This window comes from Rhinatrema bivittatum, chromosome 5 (assembly GCF_901001135.1).
Source record: "Rhinatrema bivittatum chromosome 5, aRhiBiv1.1, whole genome shotgun sequence".
Taxonomy (NCBI): Eukaryota; Metazoa; Chordata; class Amphibia; order Gymnophiona; family Rhinatrematidae; genus Rhinatrema; species Rhinatrema bivittatum.
Genome location: NC_042619.1, coordinates 334,143,276 through 334,168,134, shown reverse-complemented (window position 1 = coordinate 334,168,134; position 24,859 = coordinate 334,143,276). Strand labels below are relative to the sequence as shown.

Below are 24,859 nucleotides of genomic sequence, written 5' to 3'. Positions count from 1 at the left end.
CATGAATGAAATCTTCCGAGATCTCCTGTATAATTTCGTAGTCGTATACCTCGATGACATTCTGATCTTCTCTAAGGACATAGAATCCCATTGTGAACACGTTCGCATCGTCCTCCAACATCTGAGAGAGAATCATTTGTATACAAAACTGGAAAAATGTCTGTTTGAGCGGAATCGCTTTCCTTTCCTGGGTTACATCATCTCTGATCGTGGATTCTCAATGGACCCGGAAAAATTTCAGGGAATCCGCGACTGGCCTCAGCCAATAGGCCTTAGGCGTTGCAACGCTTTCTAGGCTTCACCAATTATTACTGAAGCTTCATTGTGAATTACTCCTCCATAGTTGCCCCACTCACTGCTATGACTAGAAAAGGGGCCAACACCCGAGTTTGGATGCCTAAAGCAATTGCTGCCTTCCAGAGAATTAAAGAAGCCTTTAGCTCTGGTCCCTGTCTCTTTCATTCGGATCCCAGATGTCTGTTTGTTGTGGAGGTCGACGCCTCAGCGATCAGCGCCGGAGCCGTTCTGAGTCAACACTCTCCCACAGGCAAGCTAACCCCCTGCTCGTTTTACTCTCATAAGTTTTCCCCCACGGAACAGTGTTACACCGTGGGTGACCGTGAACTCCTTACGGTCAAACTAGCGCTTCAGGAGTGGCGCCCCTGGTTGGAAGGGGCGCAACAAGTTTACCATCATCACTGACCACAAGAACCTCGTACATCTCAAAGAGGCTCAACTTTTGAACCCCCGTCAGGCCCGGTGGGCCTTTTCTTCGAGAGGTTTGACTTTAACCTTTGTTTTCGTCCTGGTTCCAAGAGCTTGCGTACTGATTTGCTGTCCAGATCATTCGAGCCTGAAGACATCCCGGATGTTCCTAGCTTCATTATCTACCCTGCTTGTATTTCTCTTGCTGCAGCTACCACAGTCCCTGTTGGAAAGACCATCATTCCTCGCCGGTTATATGAGTGAGTCTTAAAGTGGGCCCACGACTCCAAACTGGCAGGCCACCCTGGTCATGCCAGAATCCTGGAAATGCTGCGAAGGCACTATTGGTGGCCTACGATGGTGCAAGATTCATGAAACTACGTGGACTCATGTCCCACTTGCGCCCAGGAAAAACCGCCAACAGGGAAGCCTTGGGGCTTGCTTCAGCCTCTCTCAGCACCTACAAGACATGGCCCAGTATCTCGATGGACTTTATTACTGATCTACCTCCTTCCCAGAATAATACGGTGATTTGGGTCGTCATCGATCGTTTCTCGAAAATGGGTCACTTTATCCCCTTGTCAGGCCTTCCTTCAGCCCTGGAACTGGCAAAGCTCTTCCTGAAGAACATCTTTCGCCTCCACGGACTCCCCAAGGACTCCCCAAGGAGTCAAATATTAGCGTTCCTTGTGTCGAAAGTTCGATATTTCTTTGAGTTATACATCGGCCTACCATCCCCAGGCCAATGGGCAGGCCGAAAGGACCAATCAGACCTTGAAGACATTCCTATGCTCCTATGTAAATGATCAGCAAGACAATTGGTCGGATCTTTTTCCCTGGGCTGAGCAGTCGCTCAATACTCATGTTGCAGCAGCCACCAACATATCTCCATTTGCAGTAGTCTTCGGACGGCAGCCCCAACTGCCTCTTCCTGTTCCTCTGACAGTTCCATCTCCAGCGGCTAAATCCATGGCTAAAACCATTTGCCAAGTGTGGACCTGGGTAAAGGAGCAACTTTCGCAAGCTGCTGAATGCGCCAAGCGCACTTCTAATCTTCATAGATGGCCCGCTCCACTCTTTCGACCTGGCCAGAAAGTGTGGCTGAGTGATCGACACATCCGACTGAGACTTCTCTCTCACCATCTGGCTCCGAAATACATAGGACCATTTCCTGTGATCCGAAGAGTGGTAGCTGTCGCATATCAACTCCAGCTACCTCGCTCATTGGGTATCCACAATACGTTTCACGTGTCCCTGTTAAAGCCTTTGGTTCTTTCCTGGCCCTCACGCAAAGACCCTCCTGCTCCACCATCTCTGCAGAACTTGACACTTTTCTTCAGGTAAGAGAGGTCCTCGACGTCCGGTGACACCGAGGCAAGTGGGAATACCTCTTAGACTGGGAGGGCTATGGAGGTGAGGAGAATTCGTGGGAACCCTCCCAAAACATCCTTGATAAGGATCTCCTGAGGAACTTCCATAGATTGTACCCTGAGAAACCACAACCGCATAGGGGAAGGCCTAGAAGGGGGGGGGGGGTACTGTTACTCGCCCCGCCCACGGCTGTCCCGTGCATGGGCCTGCTCACCTTCATGGTTCCACAATGGGTCCCGGGACAACCTCCCTCGTGGTAGTTGCCAGTCCTGCCAGGACCCGGCATCCCGCGACGGCGGTCGCCGGGCCAACCACTGTGTGCCAGGCCTCACTCCGAGGCTCGGCGTCCTCTGCCATGTTGGCCACGCCCCTATGCATGTGCGCACGGACCAATCGGACTCATGTAGGGCCCAAGGGCATGTCTTAGCTCTGGGGCGCACCCTGATTGATCCCTTGATATAAGGAAGTTCCTGTCTATGCTTCCTGGCCTTGGCAATCGGGTTGGTTTGTTCTAAGATTGCCTCTGCATTTGTTCCTGTTCTTGCTTGTTGCTAGTCTCGTTCCAGGATCCTGCTGTTCCAGTTCTGTTCCTGACTCGTTCCTGTGTTTGCCTGTATGTCTACCTAGGTAGTACTCTCTGATTGTCTTACTGGTCCTGACCTCAGCTTGCAGCAAAGACCTCAGCCCGCTCCTGACCTTCCTGCCTGCCTGCCGCCTGCCTCAAAGACCTCAGCTTGCTCCTGACCTGCCCGCCTGCCTGCCGCCTGCCTCAAGACCTCAGCCTGCCTTTGACCTTGTAGGACCTCCAGTACCTGACCCCTGCTTCGCTGACCATTCCTCGGACTGACTTCTGGACCTTGACCTTTGCCTGCCTGACTTTGTCTCCACATTCTGGCTCTGTTCCTTGCCTTGTCATCACCAACTCTGTTCTGGTTCTCCTTGTTCCAACCAGCCTCCAACTTTGAACCCGATCACGCTCCCCCTGTGTCCGTGGGCACGCCAGACTTTCATTCTCTCAGGATACCCTGCAAGGCCCACCTAAGTCCAAGTGGCCCGGGTCCCTACGGGTTCCTCCCAGGGGGACCTCGGGCTTCCAGTGGTGAAGCTCTTCACAGCCTCTGTCTCCTCCAGTGCTCCGCCCCCTGGGGGAAGTTACCTCCTGTTCCCTTTCAGGAGGCATTCCTTCACTGTCCCAGGACAAGTGTCCACCCCCAAGCACAACAGAAGGCTCAGGCGCAATCTAAGAAAATAATTTTTCATGGAAAAAGTAGTAATACCAAGAAATAATCTCCCATTTGAGGTGGTAGAGCCAAAAAAACTATCTGACTTCAAGAAAGTGTGGGGCAAGCAAAGGGGATTGCTGGGGGTGGAGAAAGAATTGAAATTCCATGGATCAATTAAGGTCTGCAGTAAGTGGTACAAGAAAAGGACTGGATTGTCCTTATGGCCTTTATTTGCCAATATAGTCTGTGTTTCTTTGTTTAAAAATCCTGCAAAAGGTTGGGGAAAATGGAAAAAAAAGCTTTTGTTTTTAAACTAAATACTTTTAGCAAATTTTGTACAAATGAAGTGTGTGATCTCAGTCCTTGTAGGTACAATGATGTATGAAGCAGTATATATGGTGCAGAGGAAGTAAGTGTCAAATATGATAAAGAGAGTAATATGTAAGTTGAAGTGGCTCTCTGGGAGTTTGTTGTTTGCATAAGTAGGAGAAGGGTCAGTGTGCACAGAGCATTTAGGAGCGCTATGTGTCTTGAAGGAGTTCTGAGAGTGCACGGAAGAGCACTGTTTGGTATTAGTACATTTGTGCTTTGTATACAGAAGGTCCAGGGATTCCTTTCAGCTATGCTGTGTTTAAGGGACAGTGTCTCCAAATGGGTGTGTAAGGTTGCGTGAGAGAATAAATGATGGGTATGAGTGAAAGTATGTTTGCATGTGTACAATGTGGATACTGTAGTGTATACACGAGTGACCCTAAACAAGAATGTGCATCATTGAACTTGAGGCCTGCAGTTATGCACACAGACTGAACCACTGTGTAACCTAAGCAACACAAAGATGGAGTCTTCAGCCACGTAATGGCAACTTCATTTGAGACTGTGATTCCCACAGAAAAGAAGAATTTGTGATTGTTCTTCCTTATCAGACATTTGTCAGCACCTCACAATGTGAGAGGAGAATCTTGGACAATAACTGTGTACATATCCTTGTTGAAAACATTATGTCAGCCATGAGACCAACTATGAAATGGATATTGTTCCACATGTCTGCTGATGAACTTTATAAACTTCATTAACCTACAATGGGAATAGTCATAAGCATCTGGACTCAGATGACATCATTTGCATTCCACCAATCCTGTGTCTATAGAAGGTGGTGAATTTCAATCAAGATCAATGTTGGATCCTATAGAAATGAACATGTAATGAGGTTCCAAACAGAGAAAAGGATTCTGATTTATACAGACTGTGGATTTACACAGGGATTATACCAAAGAGCTTTTGCTTCCAGAACTCTAACTGCTGTAGTTCACAATACCTGTGAACCTGCAAGTAAGACAGTTTCATATTCAGCAGCTTGATCTGAGAAGCAGAAGTCTTGTCAATGTATCTTGAAAAACTTTGGCAAGCTAGGAATTCTTTACTCTGTTTTTGCCAATATATCTCATGAGGATGTCTGTGAGGCCTTTGGGTTCTAATTGTCATCTGTTCATTGGATTTGTCCTGTAATACTGAGATAGATCTTGGATCAGTTAAGGATGAGATAAAACGGGTTTAATTACTTTTCAACTGAGTTAATTAGTTTGTCAATTGCATAATTAACAAGTGCAAAGTTGGGCTTGGAGATAACACATTACAGTGCTTTCTGCTGTGAAACCTTAGTAAACTAAAACCAAAAACAAAGAAAAAAATATCTGTACTGCATTAAACCTTTTATACTTGTGCTGCTACAGTAAAACTGATTGATTACTTCACATAAAGTGTAAGCAACTGCTACCTTAAATTAATGAATTTGTATAATAAGGTTATCAAATTAAATTATTGTAATCAACTGTAGATATCCACAAGTGATATTCCTATAAGACTGCTAAGAAGATGTGGAGGTAAGATAGGAATAGAGGGGCATATGTCATAAAAGTACAAGCAGAGAGGAGGCTGGAAACTACAGGCCGGTTAGCCTCACCTCGGTGGTGGGAAAAGTATTGGAGTCGCTGCTGAAGGAAACAATAGTGAACTATCTACAAGCAGCAGAATTGCTGGACCAGAGGCAGCATGGTTTCACCAAGGGAAGGTCCTGTCAGATGAATCTGATAGACTTTTTTGATTGGGTGACTAAGGAATTGGATCGAGGAAGAGTGCTCGATGTCATCTACTTGGATTTTAGCAAAGCTTTTGATATGGTCCCGCGCAGGAGGCTAGTGAATAAAACGAGAAGCTTAGTACGGCCTGGATAGCAACCAGTTTGCTATCCAGGCCGTACTAAGGTGGCGGCCTGGATAGCAAACTGGTTGAAGGATAGAAGACTATGTGTGATGGTAAATGGAACTTACTCGGAAGAGAAAGCAGTGATGAGCGGAGAGCCGCAAGGGTCGGTGTTGGAACCGGTCCTGTTCAATATCTTCGTGAGCGACATCGCGGACAGGATAGAAGGTAAGGTTTGTCTATTTGTGGATGATACTAAGATCTGCAACAGAGTGGACACGCCGGAAGGAGTGGAGAGAATGAGACAGGATTTAAGGAAGCTGGAAGACTGGTCAAAGATATGGCAGCTGAGATTCAATGCCAAGAAGTGCAGAGTCATTTATATGGGGTGTGGAAATCTGAAAGAAATGTATTCAATGGGGGGTGAAGGGCTGATGTGCACGGAGCAGGAGAGAGACCTTGGGGTGATAGTGTCTAACGATCTGAAGTCGGCGAAACAATGTGACAAGGCGATAGCTAAAGCCAGAAGAAGGCTGGGCTGCATAGAGAGAGGAATATTGAGTAAGAAAAGGGAAGTGATTATCCCCTTGTAAAAGTCCTTGGTGAGGCCTCACCTGGAGTACTGTGCTCAGTTCTGGAGACCGTATCTCCAAAGGGACAGAGATAGGATGGAGGCGGTCCAGAGAAGGGCAACCAAAAAGGTGTATGGTCTTCATCGAATGCCTTATGACGAGAGATTGAAGAATCTAAATATGTATACCCTGGAGGAAAGGAGGAGCAGGGGTGATATGATACAGACCTTCAGATACTTGAAAGGTTTTAATTATTATTATTATAATTTATTAATTTTTATATACCGACATTCGTCGGAACATCATGCAGGTTTACATTGTAACAAAAATAACAAGAGAGTGAAATACAATAAACAGGGATGGGGAAAGGGGAGCAACAAAGAAAGAGGAGAGAGGACAGCAGTAGGAAGGATAGGGAAAGAGAGAAATTTGATAGGAACATTTGAAGAAAATAAATTAACAATAGAAACTATGTACAGGTGGGCTGGTAGGTACCAGACCAGTGATGGCAGTGGCAGGAAGAGGTTGGGGGTGGGGGGGAGAATGGTGGGGTAGGCTTAAAGAGGGTGAGGGGAAACTAATAACAGAATTTAGGCATCATTGCTTAGCGGGGAGAAACACTATATTTTGGAGTCTTTGCTAGGTGAAGAATGGGGGAGACGAGGAGAGGCAGATAGAAACATAGAAACGACGGCAGAAGAAGACCAAACGGCCCATCTAGTCTGCCCAGCAAGCTACGCACTTTATCCATTTTTTTCCCCTTTTTTTCTCTCCCACCTGTTACTATTGGCTTCCAGTACCCTCCAGCCCTAATTCCCCTCCACCCCACCACCAATTTAGAGAGCAGCGCCGTATCTGCATCCAAGTGAACGTCCAGCTCAATTAGGGGTAGCAACCGCTGTAACAAGCAGGCCACACCCTTACCCCATACTCTTACCCACCCCTGTTTTTATTTTTTTGTTTGTTTGTTTTTTTGGAGATAGCAGCCCTCCATCCTTCCGCTCCGTGAAGGTGGAACACCAACTACTGGCCACTGGCATCCCGCTCCGTGAATGCCTCTGTGGCTACTGCCGCTCCGTGCAGTGTTTGAATGCCTCTGTGGCTACTGCCGCTCCGTGCAGTGTTTGAATGCCTCCTCTTTATTCACGCCATCAAGTCTAGAGGAGTCAAGTCTAGGAGGAGAGGGGAAGGGGTGGGCTGCAGGGTTTTGGAGTCTTTGCTTGGGGTGAAGAATGGGGGAGAAAGGAGAGGCAGAAAGGAGGAGAGGGGAAAGGGTGGGCTGCGGGGTTGGAGTGCAAGTTAAGTTTGGACAACGTCTCGGTAAGCTAATATAAAGAGCCAGGTTTTGAGCCCTTTTTAAAATTTAGACAGGTTAGGTTCTAGACGGAGGGCCATGGGCAGGGTGTTCCATAGGGAAGAGCTGGCTATAGAGAAAGCCCTTTCTCTGGTTGAGGTGTGGTGAGCAGTTTTTAGGGAGGGGGTGTATAGGGTACCAGCAAGGTTGGATCTGGAGGGGCGGGTAGATGATCGGAAAAGAGGTGCATTCTCGAATCAAGTGTGATTTTGATTGTACAATAAATTGTGGAGGATGTTGAGAGTTTTGTATTTTATGCGTGAGGTTATGGGTAACCAGTGGAGGTCTTTTAGGATAGGGGTAATGTGATCCGATTTACGTGCATTTGTTAGGATTCTGGCCATAGCATTCTGTAAAAGTTGGAGGGGTTTGATAGTAGAGAGAGGGAGGCCCAGCAATAAAGAATTGCAATAGTCCAGTTTAGTTAAGATAGTTGTCTGTAGGACTGTGCGGAGGTCTTGGGTATATAGAAGGGGTTTAAGTTTCTTTAGGATATGCAATTTGAAGAAGCCTGTTTTTATGGTATTGTGGATGTGAGATTTGAAATTTAAATGTTGGTCAAGATAGACACCGATATCTCTCACATTGCAGGTGAATGTTTCAAGTGGAGGGTTTTGGTTTGCTAAAGGCAGGGAGCGAGCGAGCTAGGGGATTGGTGATTGTGAGGAGCTCCGTTTTTGTTACATTTAAAGCGAGATGTTGGTTTGAGAGGAGGGTGTTAATTGAAGTAAGGCAGGAATCCCAAAACTGTAATGTTTTGGGGAGGGATTCTTGAAGCGGGATGAGGATTTGAACGTCATCAGCATACATGAAGAACTTTAGGCCAAGATCAGAGAGGAGATAGAGGGGGAGGAGAGATATTGAAGAGTGTGGAAGAGAGGGAGGAGCCCTGCGGGACGCCCTGAGAGAGGGGAATGTGGGATGATTCGCAATTGGCTATTTTTACAGTGTAATTTCTGTTGTTGAGATAAGAAGAGAACCATTGCAGCGCAGAACCCGTGACACCGATTTCTGCTAGGCGGGTGAGGAGAATGGTATGATTGACAGTGTCAAAGGCAGCAGATATATCAAGTAAGGCCAGTATGTATGATTGACCATGGTCCAGTCCCTTGAGTATAGTGTCAGAGAGGGTAAGAAGGAGGCTTTCAGTGTTACGGGCTTTACAAAAGCCAAACTGAGCCGGGTGAAGGGTGTTGTGCTCTTCAAGGAATTCAGTAAGCTGGGTATTGACTATTTTCTCCATTATTTTAGCTATGAAAGGCAAGTTAGAAATAGGGCGATAGCTAGCTGGGATACTGGGGTACCCCCCAAAAACCTGGGATACTTGGGTACCCCCCGAAAACCTGCCCGAAGTTCCCCCTGCACGGGCCGAGCCTATGTTGAGTAGGCTCGGTGGCGCGCACAAGCCCCGGGATGCGTGTAAGTCCCGGAGCATTTCAGGGGCATGGCCGAGGCCTCCGAAATGACGCTCGGGCCTGGGAATCATGCACCGGCGGCCGGCCCTACGCGTGCAAGTTACGCCTGCCTCGGGCAGGCGTAACTTGTGAAACAAAGGTGGGGGGGGGGTGGGTTAGGTAGGAGAAGGGAGGGGAAGATTCGGGGGGGTGGAAGGAAAGTTCCCTCCGAGGCCGCTCTGATTTCGGAGTGGCTTCGGAGGGATCGGAGGCAGGCTGCGCGGCTCGGTGCGCAGGCTGCCGATTTTGCACAGCCTTGCGCGCACCGATCCCGGATTTTAACAGATACGTGTGGCTATGCGCGTATCTATTAAAATCCCGCATACTCTTGTTTGCGCCTGGTGCACAAACAAAAGTACGCGTGTGCTCAAATTTGTAAAATCTACCCCATATAGTGCAGCTCACTGTTTCAACGGCAGGGGGAAATGAAGATAAGATGATTTACATTCAGACAACCACCAACTAGGATTGAATTGCATAGTCTGGGAAAACAAATAAGTGTGGGAGTAGCTTGCTTGTTGTGGCGGTTACTACCCCGAACCAATACTTCACTTTGAATACATATACAGGACAGCTCACTGTTTCAACGGCAGGGGGGGAATGAAGAAAAGGGTATTTATATTAAGACAACCAACAAGGACTAAATTGCACAGGCTGGGTAAACAAATAAGCATGGAAGTAGCTTGCTTTTTGTGGCGGTTACTACCCCTAACCAATTAGGCTTGATACTTCACTTTTATGCAGCTCCAGCACTGCTCTCTACATCAATGGCAGGGGTGGAAGGAAAATTAGAACTAAAAAGTTACCAATAAGGGCCCTGACCTCTGTGATCAGAGTAACAGATAAGTATGAGGAAAAATAACTGTGAAAGCTTGCTGGGCAGACTGGATGGGTCGTATGGTCTTCTGCTGTCACTTCTATGTTTCTGTGTTTCTATGGTCTGACAAAATACTTGAAATAGTGACTACTGTGATCTGTTGCAGAGAAAAAGTGGCTTTAAAAGTGGCTTTGGGCATAAGAAAGTGAAAGATTTTGCCACATTTCCCTATAGTACACTATAAAGCAAAATGATATAGCTTCTTTCAGTTAGGTTTACTATGTATGATAAAATGAGTGGCTGAGGCAAATGTCCCTCCAGAAATATTAAACAGTAGGAAAATGCTTTCATTTTAATTTGAATGGGAAAGCGGACCAGTAAATTGAGTTTTGGTTTGGTTCATTGCAAGCAAATACTAAGGTACTTGAAAATACCTGTATTTTTTTCTGTTCATTTGGTTTGGTTCCATTAAATAGGAAGGAAATAAAGAAATACTTTTTTTTTTTTTACTTCCAGCCACATAGAATAAAGTCAGTTAGGGATGAGGCAAGGAAAGAGCACAACCAATCACATTGCAGCAGATTTCTAATTAGCTTATTCCAGCATTACATCATTAATACTATTTTTTGTTGAAAGCAAAAGCATACTTAAGCTTAATACACAGCATTTTCACTTAGTCCATGTTGGATTTTGAGACAGTCAGATAGAAGTTGTGATGCACTTTGCTTCAATTTCAGAGCCGTATTATAAGTTTACAAACAGACTTGAAAAGTGTGCTCTCAGTCAGTAGTTCAATACATAGTTTAGCTATGCTGCTCTTTTTCTAGGATGCTCAACCCACCAGGATTCAGTATTTGTTTCTGTATAAATTAAACATTTAGTTTTGATTGCTTTTTTCCTACACAAAACAAAATACCACAAATCGCTGGCTATTCTGAGTTGTCACTCTCTACATCTTGTTAGGCATGCACACAAAACATATAAGCCCGAATTTTAAAAGCCCGAGGCACGTAAAATTTGGGGGTTATGTGTAAGGCCGGGCCCTGCATGCACTGCGTGCATTTTCAAAAGAAATTGTCAACATTAATTTTACAGCATTAAGAATGAATGTCTTGTCATCAGCAACTCATGGTTTGTGCAAAAGATGTGTATTAAACATTACAGAATAAGGTCTTGCAAAAAATGTCTTTATGCCATCTCTGCCTACCTCCTAAAAATATCTTTCTGGAGCCTAAGGTTTTCTAATATGTTTCCAGCCCTGCTTGATAGTATGACTAGTATAGTAAGGGTAAACAGAGATACATACCATTATCTTTACCCAGTCTAGGTACTGTGTGAAATATCCCATCTCTTTCCTCATAAAGCAAATGCTTTCCTAGAGAGGGAGCGAGAGAGAATTCAAGAGTTATGATAATTTGGAGAAAAGGATGTTCCATGATTCATGCTGTGATTATATAGAACTCTGCAAGTAGACAGAGACCCCCCCTCTGTGTGGCAGTCTGCAGGGTTACAACCAAAGCCGATTCAATTAACCCCACTCCCACCCCAACAGAAACATGGATTAGTCCATTATCAGTCAACCTCCTTCTCAACCAATCAGGATCCTCCATCTCCTGTTAATTGCTGATTTGTATTCATCCATATGAGAGACTTCCTCTAGCTTTGGCTTTGTAAACTCAAAATCCAATGCATTTAGAGCAAGAAAAGCTCTCCCAGAGGTCTGCACCCTCTTCCACAGCATCTGCACCCATTTGAGTGACTAAATCTAGCCATGGAGAGGGCAATAATGAGCCTTCCTGTGGGACTGCAAACTCATTTTCAAAGGACAACTGCTCATGGGGCTTTTCATTGAAACTCCTGCTGGCGTGTACCACACAGGATGGGTACACAAAGTACCAATGTACTCTGCATCTGTATCAAAGCAGGCATGAACTAGCAGGCTGGTGCAATATCAGTGCATGAAAAAATAGGCGCTCATGACTGAGCACCCACTTTCCTAACGCGTGCCTATCCACATCACCCCGGCGCGCAATGAAGTAGGCTAATGAGCTGCCGCGTTAAAAAGGAGGCACTAGGGGAAACTGTACGTCCCTAGCGCTTTCTCAGCATCAGGCACCCAGGAGACGTGGCTTTTAGTGTGAGTTGGGAAAACAATCCGCTTTCTCCTGCTACCGGCACAATATACACAGCCTGGACAGTTTATATTGTGCGTGGATATTGGGCTCCCAGAATTTTTTTTCCCCAAGACTTTCTATTTTTGGCACAATACTAATAGGAGGAACCACAGAAAACAGGATTTTTGTTTTTTTGGTTGAGCCCTTGAGTGCGGCATGCTTTAACGCCAGATCCCGGGCTGTTGTTAAATTTGCCGCATTACAATGGGCGCAATTGCCGCGCGGGACTTTTTGAATAGCGGGCTAATAGCTGAGTCTCATCTACATTGAATTTACATGTGATGAGCGCCATTAGCTACACACTGGTTTGGATGCACATTTTGGACGCACTAATCCCGGTATTGCATTGGGTGTAAGTCTAGCTCGTCCACCCAGGTGTTTAGTGGCCCGCTGACCTGAGCGCCTGCATGTATCAGAAAGTATGCATGGAGAATTAAAATGTAACCTCTGAGTGTACTTTGCCATTCCTCACTTCTGTAAGTATGGAAACGTATTGTGTGTGCACTGGGGGAAGGAGAAGTGCAATAACCTCACCATGGGCCGATGTAATAAGGTACTCTCAGCAGAGTGCTGTCTTACCCATAGTAGTGTGTATTAAAAGTTTACAAACAGACTTGAAAAGCTCAGTATACAGTTCAGCTATGCTGTTCTTTATGCCAGGGTGTGTGCACTGGGGGAAGGAAGGATTCGGTATTTGCTTCTGTATCATACATTTACTTCCGATGCAGCAAGGAGTTTTGAGCACAAAAAATATGTGATTAGAACTGTAGGCATTGCATAGAACTCCTACATGGGAAAGCTCATGCAATTGGCTATTAGCCTCCAAAGCAGGGAGGTGCGCTGGCTTAACTTCTGCCATCTTAACGCTGGAAGTTTTACTCCTGGCCTGAGGTGGAGAAAGTTTCCAGTACTAGTGTTAGTCAATGGACATAAGGAAGAGCTCTGGTATTGGGAACTGCGGTCAGTATGTTATGTGCAGAAAACATGCTTCATGTTGAAAAAGTATGTTTTCTGAACATAAAATATGATTTTTGTGCATAAAAAATGATTTATTCATAAAAAGTATTTTTTGTGCATAAATCATGTTTTATATGTCAAAAACATGGGTTAAGTGTACAAATCATGTTTTCTGCACACATAATATAATTTATGTGCACAAAAAATGCTTTCTGCAGTTACAGTCAGTTAGAGTTGGTTGCTCGCTGTCTCAGAGGGCTTACAAACTAAGGGTAAATTTTCTAAGGTGTGCTGTTTTTCCCACTAAGAAAAATACTGCAGGATTCACAATGTACCAATTACTGTAGTAATTGGTACATTGTCACGAGATAGAGGCAAAGTAGTATAGAGGTCTTCTAGCATTATTTTGAACATAGCGAGTGCCAGGCCTGGAGTCCTAAGGGATGCTCCAGGCCCCAGTGGAACACCAGGGATTTATAGGTAAGAGCCAATGGGCGAGGGTGGGGGGGTAGGTTTGAACTCCAGGGAGGAGGGAGTTGGCATAAAGGGGAGGAGTTTGGGAATGGGGCAGAGCATGTGCCCAGATCCTGACCTAGTTAACACTTTTTTTTTCACTTTGGCCATCTCAAGGGGTAGTGGTTGTGTGGGACAAAGGGTCTACTGAGATCCCCTAGAGGTTGGCTGTACTCTGACTAATTGGCCCTTTTAAATGGAGGCCCCAGAAGCACAAATTCTGATGATCTCAGGGAAAGTTGGTACAACTCACAAGTTGTAGCTAATTTTCCTGAAAAATAATGCGGCTTGTGAATTTCCAGGCAAATCAAGTGATTTTATTTGCATTATATTATATTGCATGCAAATCGGTTCATTAAGAACATAAGAAAATGTCATACTGGGTCAGACCAAGGGTCCATCAAGCCCAGCATCCTGTTTCCAACAGTGGCCAATCCAGGCCAAAAGAACCTGGCAAGTACCCAAAAACTAAGTCTATTCCATGTAACCATTGCTAATGGCAGTGGCTATTCTCTAAGTGAACTTAATAGCAGGTAATGGACTTCTCCTCCAAGAACTTATCCAATCCTTTTTTAAACACAGCTATACTAACTGCACTAACCACATCCTCTGGCAACAAATTCCAGAGTTTAATTGTGCGTTGAGTAAAAAAGAACTTGCTCCGATTAGTTTTAAATGTGTCCCATTCTAACTTCATGGAGTGCCCCCTAGTCTTTCTACTATCCGAAAGAGTAAATAACCGATTCACATCTACCCGTTCTAGACCTCTCATGATTTTAAACACCTCTATCATATCCCCCCTCAGTCGTCTCTTCTCCAAGCTGAAAAGACCTAACCTCTTTAGTCTTTCCTCATAGGGGAGTTGTTCCATTCCCCTTATCATTTTGGTAGCCCTTCTCTGTACCTTCTCCATCGCAATTATATCTTTTTTGAGATGCGGCGACCAGAATTGTACACAGTATTCAAGGTGCGGTCTCACCATGGAGCGATACAGAGGCATTATGACATTTTCCGTTTTATTCACCATTCCCTTTCTAATAATTCCCAACATTCTGTTAGCTATTTTGACTGCCGCAGCACACTGTACTGACGATTTCAATGTGTTATCCACTATGACACCTAGATCTCTTTCTTGGGTTGTAGCACCTAATATGGAACCCAACATTGTGTAATTATAGCATGGGTTATTTTTCCCTATATGCATCACCTTGCACTTATCCACATTAAATTTCATCTGCCATTTGGATGCCCAATTTTCCAGTCTCACAAGGTCTTCCTGCAATTTATCACAATCTGCTTGTGATTTAACTACTCTGAACAATTTTGTGTCATCTGCAAATTTGATTATCTCACTCGTATTTCTTTCCAGATCATTTATAAATATATTGAAAAGTAAGGGTCCCAATACAGATCCCTGAGGCACTCCACTGTCCATTCCCTTCCACTGAGAAAATTGCCCATTTAAACCTACTCTCTGTTTCCTGTCTTTTAGCCAGTTTGCAATCCACGAAAGGACATCGCCACCTATCCCATGACTTTTTACTTTTCCTAGAAGCCTCTCATGAGGAACTTTGTCAAACACCTTCTGAAAATCCAAGTATACTATATCTACCGGTTCACCTTTATCCACATGTTTATTAACTCCTTAAAAAAAGTGAAGCAGATTTGTGAGGCAAGACTTGCCCTGGGTAAAGCCATGCTGACTTTGTTCCATTAAACCATGTCTTTCTATATGTTCTGTGATTTTGATGTTTAGAACACTTTCCACTATTTTTCCTGGCACTGAAGTCAGGCTAACCGGTCTGTAGTTTCCCAGATCGCCCCTGGAGCCCTTTTTAAATATTGGGGTTACATTTGCTATCCTCCAGTCTTCAGGTACAATGGATAATTTTAATGATAGGTTACATATTTTTACCAATAGGTCTGAAATTTCATTTTTTAGTTCCTTCAGAACTCTGGGGTGCATACCATCCGGTCCAGGTGATTTACTACTCTTCAGTTTGTCAATCAGGCCTACCACATCTTCTTGGTTCACAGTGATTTGATTCAGTCCATCTGAATCATTACCCATGAAAACCTTCTCCATTACGGGTACCTCCCCAACATCCTCTTCAGTAAACACCGAAGCAAAGAAATCATTTAATCTTTCTGCGATGGCCTTATCTTCTCTAATTGCCCCTTTAACCCCTTGGTCATCTAACGGTCCAACTGACTCCCTCACAGGCTTTCTGCTTCGGATATATTTAAAAATGTTTTTACTGTGAGTTTTTGCCTCTACAGCCAACTTCTTATCAAATTCTCTCTTAGCCTGTCTTATCAATGTCTTACATTTAACTTGCCAACGTTTATGCTTTATCCTATTTTCTTCTGTTGGATCTTTCTTCCAATTTTTGAATGAAGATCTTTTGGCTAAAATAGCTTCTTTCACCTCCCCTTTTAACCATGCCAGTAATCATTTTGCCTTCTTTCCACCTTTCTTAATGTGTCGGAATACATCTAGACTGTGCTTCTAGAATGGTATTTTTTAACAATGACCATGCCTCTTGGACATTTTTTACTTTTGTAGCTGCTCCTTTCAATTTTTTTTCTAACAATTTTTCTCATTTTATCAAAGTTTCTCTTTTGAAAGTTTAGCACGAGAGCCTTGGATTTGCACACTGTTCCTCTTCCAGTCATTAAATCAAATTTGATCATATTATGATCACTATTGCCAAGCGGCCCCACCACCATTACCTCTCTCACCAAGTCCTGTGCTCCACTGAGAATTAGACCTAAAATTGCTTCCTCTCTTGTCGGTTCCTGAACCAATTGCTCCATAAAGCTATCATTTATTCCATCCAGGAACGTTATTTCTCTAGCGTGTCCCGCTGATACATTTACCCAGTCAATATTGGGGTAATTGAAGTCTCCCATTATTACTGAAGCTACCAATGTGGTTAGCTTCCCTAATTTCTCTTGGCATTTCACTGTCCGTCTCACCATCTTGACCAGGTGGACGGTAGAATACCCCTATCACTATAGTCTTCCCCGACACACAAGGGATTTCTTCCCATAAAGATTCAATTTTGTATTTAGTCTCATGCAGGATGTTTATCCTGTTGGACTCTATGCCATCCCGGACATAAAGCGCCACACCTCCTCCCGGGTGCTCCTCTCTGTCATTGCGATATAATTTGTACCCCGGTATAGCACTGTCCCATTGGTTATCCTCTTCTCACCATGTCTCTGAGATGCCAATTAAGTCTATGTCATCATTCACTGTTATACATTCTAATTCTCCCATCTTACTTCTTAGACTTCTGGCATTAGCATACAAACATTTCAAAGTTTGTTTTTTGTTTGTATTGTCATTCTGCTTTTTAATTGATAGGGATAAGTTCGAATTTTTTAGCTCAGCTGAGTTTTTAGTTACAGGCACTTGGACTATTTTTCTAATTATTGGAACCTCACTGTCGGGATGCCTTAATTCTAAAGCATCATTAGTATCCTTTGAAGATACCTCTCTCCGAACCATGCGCTGCTGAGTGACTGTCGGCTTTCCCCTTTGTTCTAGTTTAAAAGCTGCTCTATCAGCTTTTTAAAGGTTAGCGCCAGCAGTCTGGTTCCACCCTGGTTAAGGTGGAGCCCATCCCTTCGGAAGAGACTCCCCCTTCCCCAAAAGGTTTCCCAGTTCCTAACAAAACTGAATCCCTCTTCCTTGCACCATCGTCTCATCCATGCATTGAGTCTCCAGAGCTCTGCCTGCCTCTGGTGACCTGCATGTGGAACAGGGAGCATTTCAGAGAATGCTACCCTGGAGGTTCTGGATTTAAGCTTTCTACCTAAGAGCCTAAATTTTGCTTCCAGAACCTCCCTCTCACATTTTCCTATGTCGTTGGTGCCCACATGTACCACGACAGCCGGCTCCTCCCCAGCACTGTCTAAAATCCTATCTAGGGGACGCGTGAGGTCCGCCACCTTCGCACCAGGTAGGCATGTTACCAGGCGATCCTCACGCCCACCAGCCACCCAGCTATCTACATTCCTAATAATCGAATCTCCAGCTATGATGGCCGACCTAACCCTTCCCTCCTGGGCAGTAGGCCTTGGGGAGATATCCTCAGTGCGAAAGGACAATGCATCACCTGCAGAGCAGGTCCTTGCTACAGGATCCTTTCCTGCTACACCTGGTTGGTGCTCTCCCATCATGAGACCTTCCTCCAAGGCAGCATCAGGGCTGCCAGTCTGAAGTTGGGACTTGACTACTATGTCCCTGAAGGTCTCATCTATATACCTCTCTGCCTGCCTCAGCTCCTCCAGGTCTGCTACTCTAGCCTCCAGAGATTGGACTCGTTCTCTGAGAGCCAGGAGCTCTTTGCATCGCATGCACATGTACAACTTCTCACCGGTGGGTAAAAAATCATACATATGACACTCTTTGCAAAAGTCTGGGAAGCCCCCCTCTTGCTGCTGGACTGCTGCCTTCATCTCAGTTTTGAGCAGTTCCTAGTTAAGTTTTAGGTTGCTATGGGAGTAGGAATGTGTCTAACGTCCTTTAAATGTATTAGTGAATTCACTATGGGGCGGATTTTAAAAGGCGCGCAAATAGCCTACTTTTGTTTGCGCTCCAGGCGCAAACAAAAGTACGCTGGATTTTATTAGATACGCGCGGAGCCGCGCATATCTGCTAAAAACCTGGATCGGCGCCCGCAAGGCTATGGATTTTGTATAGCCGGCGCGCGCCGAGCCGCGCAGCCTACCCCCGTTCCCTCCAAGGCCGCTCCGAAATCGGAGCGGCCTCGGAGGGAACTTTCCTTTGCCCTCCCCTCACCTTCCCCTCCCTTCCCCTCCCTAACCCACCCGCCCGGCCCTGTCTAAACCCCCCCTTACCTTTGTCGGGGGATTTACGCCTCCCAGAGGGAGGCGTAAATCCCCGCGCGCCAGCGGGCCTCCTGCGCGCCGGGCCGCGACCTGGGGGGGGGGGGGAGGGCGCGGCCACGCCCCCAGACCGCCCTGGGCCGTAGCCACGCCCCCGTAGCCACCCCCAAAACGCTGCCGACACGCCCCCGAAACGCCGCGACGACCGGGCCCGCCCCCGACACGCCCCCCTCGGAGAACCCCGGGACTTACGCGAGTCCCGGGGCTCTGCGCGCGCCGGGAGGCCTATGTAAAATAGGCTTCCCGGCGCACAGGGCCCTGCTCGCGTAAATCCGCCCGGTTTTGGGCGGATTTACGCGAGCAGGGCTCTGAAAATCCGCCCCTATGTGTCTGGTAGTGGCCTACCGGGGTCTGATCAAATTCTCAATAAAGTTTTTGTTGATGTTGGTTTGTTTTTTTTTGTGAAAGTGGCACCTGCCTTTAAATTAAGGGATGAGCTAGGGGTGGGTGGGTGAGTGGTGGGAGGGTTGGGAAATACAAACAATCTAACTTCAGTTAGTCAGCCAGAGTGACTCACTGCTCTCTTGATTAACAAATGTTGGTCCCTATTCAAATCCAATCACACAACCTCAACACCTTTCCAAGGAGAGTAACTGAACTGAACTATTCAACTTTTTAACTTAGGTATACACTGCTCCTAGCTTATTTCTAGCTTCTGGCTACTTTTTGGGGTTGTTTTTTTTTGTGGGTTTTTTTTTCAATACAAACACTCATTTTGTATTAAATACAAACACTCAGTTCTTTAAAAGTCTGGAGAACACTCAGTTCTGCAGACTTTTAAAAATAAACACACTACCTAATGCTTACTAGCTACCTTATTGACTGACTATTTAAAAATACAGTCTAACTTGTTTATTCACTGCCTTTCTGACTATTAAAGGCACAAACACACTAAATAATATTCCCAAATAGTTAACTTTGCCCCAATACTTTTAAAAAAGACAATGTCCCAAGCAAAAACGTACTGATTCCTTTCAGCCACCAGCAAGGTGATCCTCTTCTCTCAGTGTTCCCACTGGAATGTGGGTTACTGAGCTCTTCCCTTCTAATTTATAATGTGCTTCTAAGGTAAATTAGTACAAAACAGTTCCTATAGAGATGTGTATCCTGTTGGACTCTATGCCACACTGCCTCCCGGGTGCTCCTCTCTGTCATTGCGATAAAATTTGTACCCCGGTATAGCACTGTCCCATTGGTTGTCCTCCTTCCACCATGTCTCTGAGATGCCAATTAAGTCTATGTCATCATTCACTGCTATACATTCTAATTCTCCCATCTTACTTCTTAAACTTCTGGCATTAGCATACAAACATTTCAAAGTTTGTTTTTTTGTTTGTATTTTCATTCTGCTTTTTAATTGATAGGGATAAGTTAGAATTTTTTAGCTCAGGTGAGTTTTTAGTTACAGGCACTTGGACTACTTTTCTTATTATTGGAACCTCACTGTCGGGATGCTCTAATTCTAATGCATCATTAGTATCCTTTGACGATATCTCTCTCCGAACCATGCGCTGCTGAGCGACTGTCGGCTTTCCCCTTTGTTCTAGTTTAAAAGCTGCTCTATCTCCTTTCTGATGGTTAGCGCCAGCAGTCTGGTTCCACCCTGGTTAAGGTGGAGCCCATCCCTTTGGAAGAGACTCCCCCTTCCCTAAAAGGTTCCTCAGTTCCTAACAAATCTGAATCCCTCTTCCTTGCACTATCGTCTCATCCACGCATTGAGACTCCGGAGCTCTGCCTGCCTCTGGTGACCTGCGTGTGGAACAGGGAGCATTTCAGAGAATGCTATCCTGGAGGTTCTGGATTTAAGCTTTCTAACTAAGAGCCTAAATTTGGCTTCCAGAACCTCCGTCCCACATTTTCCTATGTTGTTGGTGCCCACATGTACCATGACAGCCAGCTCCTCCCCAGTACTGTCTAAAATCCTATCTAGGTGACGCGTGAGGTCCGCCACCTTCGCACCAGGTAGGCATGTTACCAGGCGATCCTCATGCCCAACAGCCACTCAGCTCCTAATAATCGAATCACCAACTATGACGGCCGACTTAACCCTTCCCTTCTGGGCTGTAAGCCTTGGGGAGATATCCTCGGTGTGAAAGGACAATGCCTCACCTGCAGAGCAGGTCCTTGCTACAGGATCCTTTCCTGCTGTACCAGGTTGATTCTCTCAATTATGAGACATTATTCCTTCAAGGCAGCACCAGGGCTGCCAGTCTGAAGTTGGGACTTGGCTACTATGTCCCTGAAGGTCTCATCTATATACCTCACTGTCTGCCTCAGCTCCTCCAGGTCTGCCACTCTAGCCTACAGAGATCGGACTCGTTCTCTGAGAGCCAGGAGCTCTTTGCATCGCATGCACATGTACAACTTCTCACCGGTGGGTAAAAAAATCATACATGTGACACTCGATGCAAAAGACTGGGAAGCCCCCTCCTGCTGCTGGACTGCTGCCTTCATTTCAATTTTGTTCAGTTCCTAGTTAATTTTTAGGTTGCTATGGGAGTAGGAATGTGTCTAATTAATGTCCTTTAAATGTATTAGTGAATTCACTATATGACTGGTAGTGGCCTACAGGGGACTGATCAAACTCTCAATAAAGTTTTTGTTGGGTTTTTTTTTTTTTTGTGAAAGTTCTTTTTTTGTGAAAATTCTCTTCTGCGGAACAAAACTATAGCATTAGAGATCGCAAATTGCTTGCTATCAAATTAGCACTAAAAGAATTGCGCCCATGGCTAGAGGGCGCTCAACATAAATTCACCATATTTACAGATTACAAGAATCTGGAACACTTGAACCGTGCCCAGTGCCTTAACACCAGCCACGCTCGATGGGCCCTGTTTTTTTCTAGGTTCAAGTTTGAACCTCACTATCGCCCAGCTGGGAAACATTTTCTAGCAGATGCCCTGTCACGTTCCTTTGAATCAGAAAATACTTCTGAAGAACCCAGTCACATTACTGACCCAGCTTGTATTTGTTTGTCTGCGACTCACCCAGTCCCGACTGGGAAGACTGTTGTGCCCCGTCACCTCCGTGAAAGAGTCCTCCGGTTACCCAGGGCGAGCGCAAACTCTAGCATTGCTCCAATGGTTTTTCTGGTGGCCCACTATGGTCTCTGACGCTAAAGCGTACATTGATTCCTGCAATACTTGCGCTGAACAGAAAACCCCGGTTAGTCGACCAGGGGGTTTGCTCCAGCCTCTTCCAGCTCCCGAGGAACCGTGGACACATCTCTCCACAGATTTCATTTTGGAGTTACCACCACCCAAGGGTCACACAGTCATATGGGTTACTATAGATAGATTTTCTAAAATGGCCCATTTTGTTCCACTACCGGGCCTAGCATCTGCTCCCGAATTGGCACGCCTGCTCTTTCTCCATATATTTCGGCTATACGACCTGCCCCAGGACATTGTCTCTGATAGGGGCCCACAATTTGTTGCCTGATACTGGCGCGCTCTCTGCAATAAATTTGGTATCAACATCAGTTTAACAACAGAATATCATCCGCAGGCCAATGGACAAGCTGAGCGAATGAATTGCTTCTTAAAATCCTTGCTCCGTGCCTACATAAATGACCATCAAGACAACTGGTATGAACTTCCTTGGGCAGAGTTCTCCCACAAGTCCCATATTGCCGCTGCCACAGGTACGTCGCCATTTTCTATCGTTTATGGGAAGCAACCACGACCACCACTACCCATACCTTTATTGGTGAGCTCTCCTGCTGCACAAGCTACTGCTGATGCCCTCAAGGCACTCTGGAATCAGACAAATCTTCGCTTACGCCAAGCCGCATCCTGGGCCAAGAAGTCTGCGGACATCCATCGATGCTCGGATCCTGAGTTCCTTCCTGGCCAGAAAGTCTGGTTAAGCACTCAATACATTCGGCTTAAGATACCTTCCCAAAGGTATGCACTAAGGTACATTTGACCTTTTTCAATCATTTGTCGTGTTAGATCAGTTACAAATCAGCTTCGGTTGCCACCAACATTAGTAATCCATGATATGTTCCACATATCACTTCTGAAGCCAGTAGTCCTATCTCGGCCTTCACGGAAAGTTCCTAAACCATCTCCGCTGGTTGCGGAGACCGACACTACCTACAAGGTTCATGAAGTCCTTGATGTTTGCCGTAGGGGCCGCCGGTGGGTATATTTATTTATTTATTTAAAAACTTTTCTATACCATCATTCCTTTCCTGGGAGGGTTACGGCCCCAAAGAGAATTTGTGGGAACCAGCACGTAACATCCTGGATAAAAACCTCCTCCTTCAACTTCATCGTGCCCATCTGGGCAAACCCAGACCACCTCCGGGGGGGGGGGGCATAACGGGGGGGGGGGGGTACTGTTACGTGTAATGGCCGTGGCAGACCCACGGCCCAGTCCCCTCATCTCTCTCTGACGAATCCAGTGCCTGATTCCTCTTCCCTGGCGGTGGTGGGCTGCCAGCTCCATCCTCGGGTCGCTCCCGGTGTCTCAGCTTCAGCTACAGATTCCTGTGCTCCGTGTCGGGCCTTTCCGCGTGGCCTGTGAACAGACGCCACCATCCAGTGCCGCACCCCTCCCTAGGGGCGAATGCACACATCACTGACCCTTATGAAGGGCCCGCGGTGGGAACTTGGCCGCTGCCCCAGATGATGACGTCACCAGAGCTCCAGTGCTTAAGGCTGGGCTCAGCTTCCAGTGATCGCCTTTGCAACAGGTCTCCACACTGGTCGTGTACTCGTTGCCTCCTGGTGATTCCCCTGCGTTCCTGGTTCCTGATCCTCGAAAGTTCCTGTTCTCCTTCATTCCTGCGTTCTTGATTCCTAACCTTTCATTGGATTGCTTTCTCGGACACGACCTCTCATTGCCTGACTACGCCATTGACTCTCTCCAAGCCCGAACCTCTGCATTGCCTGACCACGCCATTGACTCTCTCCAAGCCCGGACCTCTGCATTGCCTGACTGGGCCATTGACTCTCTCCAAGCCCGGACCTCTGCATTGCCTGACTACGCTATTGATTCTCTCCTCGTCCAGACCTCAGCCTTGTCTTGCCACTGCTTCTTGATTGCCGCTGGCCCTGACTCCAGCTTGCTCAATGACGCCTCTTCAGTCTACGTCCTGGACTTGGCCTATTCAGGCTTTGGCCTGTTCTTGCTCGGGCACCCCTTGTCTGACTTTGGTTCTATTGGCGCCCGGGTCTCCGGGACTCCGCCTTGTCCAGTACAGACTTTTCCATTCCACTGTTGCTGCTTCTGGACTGACCTCTCTGTCCTTCCATCGATGACATATGGAGGCCCACCTAATTCCAGCCAGCCCCGGTACCCAAAGGCTCAACCCGCGGGGAACGAGGGCTGGTATTGGTGAAGCACCAGCCGGCCTCCGTCCTTCAGCCCACTCCGCCTGCTGACAGTGGGGACCCGTAGGATCCCCCGTACAGGTAGCGTCAACCCCAACTCGGTCCAAGGGTCCACCTCCGGTGCAAAGATGGGTTTTCGGGGAAAGATAACATGTGGTATTTTAAATGGTGCATGCTGTCACTGTATTAAGGTATGCTCCAGGCAGGCGTTAACAGCTGAGCGCAAAATGCACATCTGAGACGCACACTTTTTTTTTTAAGGTGGAGTGAATGAGTAATAGCCTCATTCACATGCATTTGCATGTGATGAGTGCTATTGCATTCACTCCGCATCCGACGTGGGTTAAATAGGCGCTAATCCCCCTATTGCATTAGGGGTGGTTTAGCGCCTATTTAACCCGCGTCGGAGTGTGGGTTATACAGTACGCTCGGCTGAGCACACTGTATTGCATAGGCCCCTAAGTTAGTACTTGAGGTGATGGAGAATGAAGTGAATTGATTTATGTTATAAGGCGCATTGGAAGGATCTGAGTCCTGGATTCCCTGGTTGTCAGCCTGTTGCGCTAACCACTAGGCTACTCCTCCTCTCCTTCCCTCCTTACTTACGTTTTTCAGTATCCTTAGTGCATCTGAAGGGAGTGCTTTCTCCAGGTATGTTATCTCAAGCACTGTCTGATTAACACGAGACTGTAAGAAATAATAATATAGAAGTCAAATATGATTGACATCACTCACAGCCCAGGAAACACATGTCTCGCTACTCAGTAATCCAGGGCAAATAAGTACACCCCTCACTAGTCCACTAATTCACAGCACTCGTGCCACGTCCCTATAACATCCTGAGGCCTCTGTGTCACAATGTCCATGCAAGGGTGACCGAGCAGGTTTTCTGCCTGGAGCAGAAAACCACACTGACCAGCCTTTTTAAATGCAATTTCAAGTTTTATTCTCATGCACAGTACTTTCACACAATGGTAGACTGCCTTAGCTCAGGACAGTGTACGTATAACCTTCAGAAAGGATCAGGAGCTCCTTGCTCCTGGAGACGTGGGGGCCTCCTGATCCCAGCTGGGTTTACACTCTTATCCTGCCCAGCAGGGTCCAGCCCACAGACCACCCTCTGTGGGATTTAAGGTGGACCAGGCATCTAGCCTGATCTTGCACATACAAAAAGGGTGAAAATGGGGTCACTTCATCACAGTCCACTAAACCAAGGTACCTGGCCCAGAAGCACCTTTAATGACCTTTTTTTTGTGAGCATGTG

General features: G+C 46.2%; 1 protein-coding gene across 1 annotated transcript in view; it reads right to left on the bottom strand.

The window, feature by feature from the left end:
• PROM2 (prominin 2) overlaps window positions 1-24,859 on the bottom strand; it is a 281,934-nt gene that overhangs the window by 79,212 nt on the left and 177,863 nt on the right. Inside the window, exons 9-10 of the mRNA XM_029604437.1 lie at window positions 24,202-24,282; window positions 11,002-11,070 (exon numbers count right to left, since the gene is read on the bottom strand). Of these exons, the coding sequence (XP_029460297.1) occupies window positions 11,002-11,070; window positions 24,202-24,282 (150 nt within the window). The remainder of the gene's footprint in view (window positions 1-11,001; window positions 11,071-24,201; window positions 24,283-24,859) is intronic.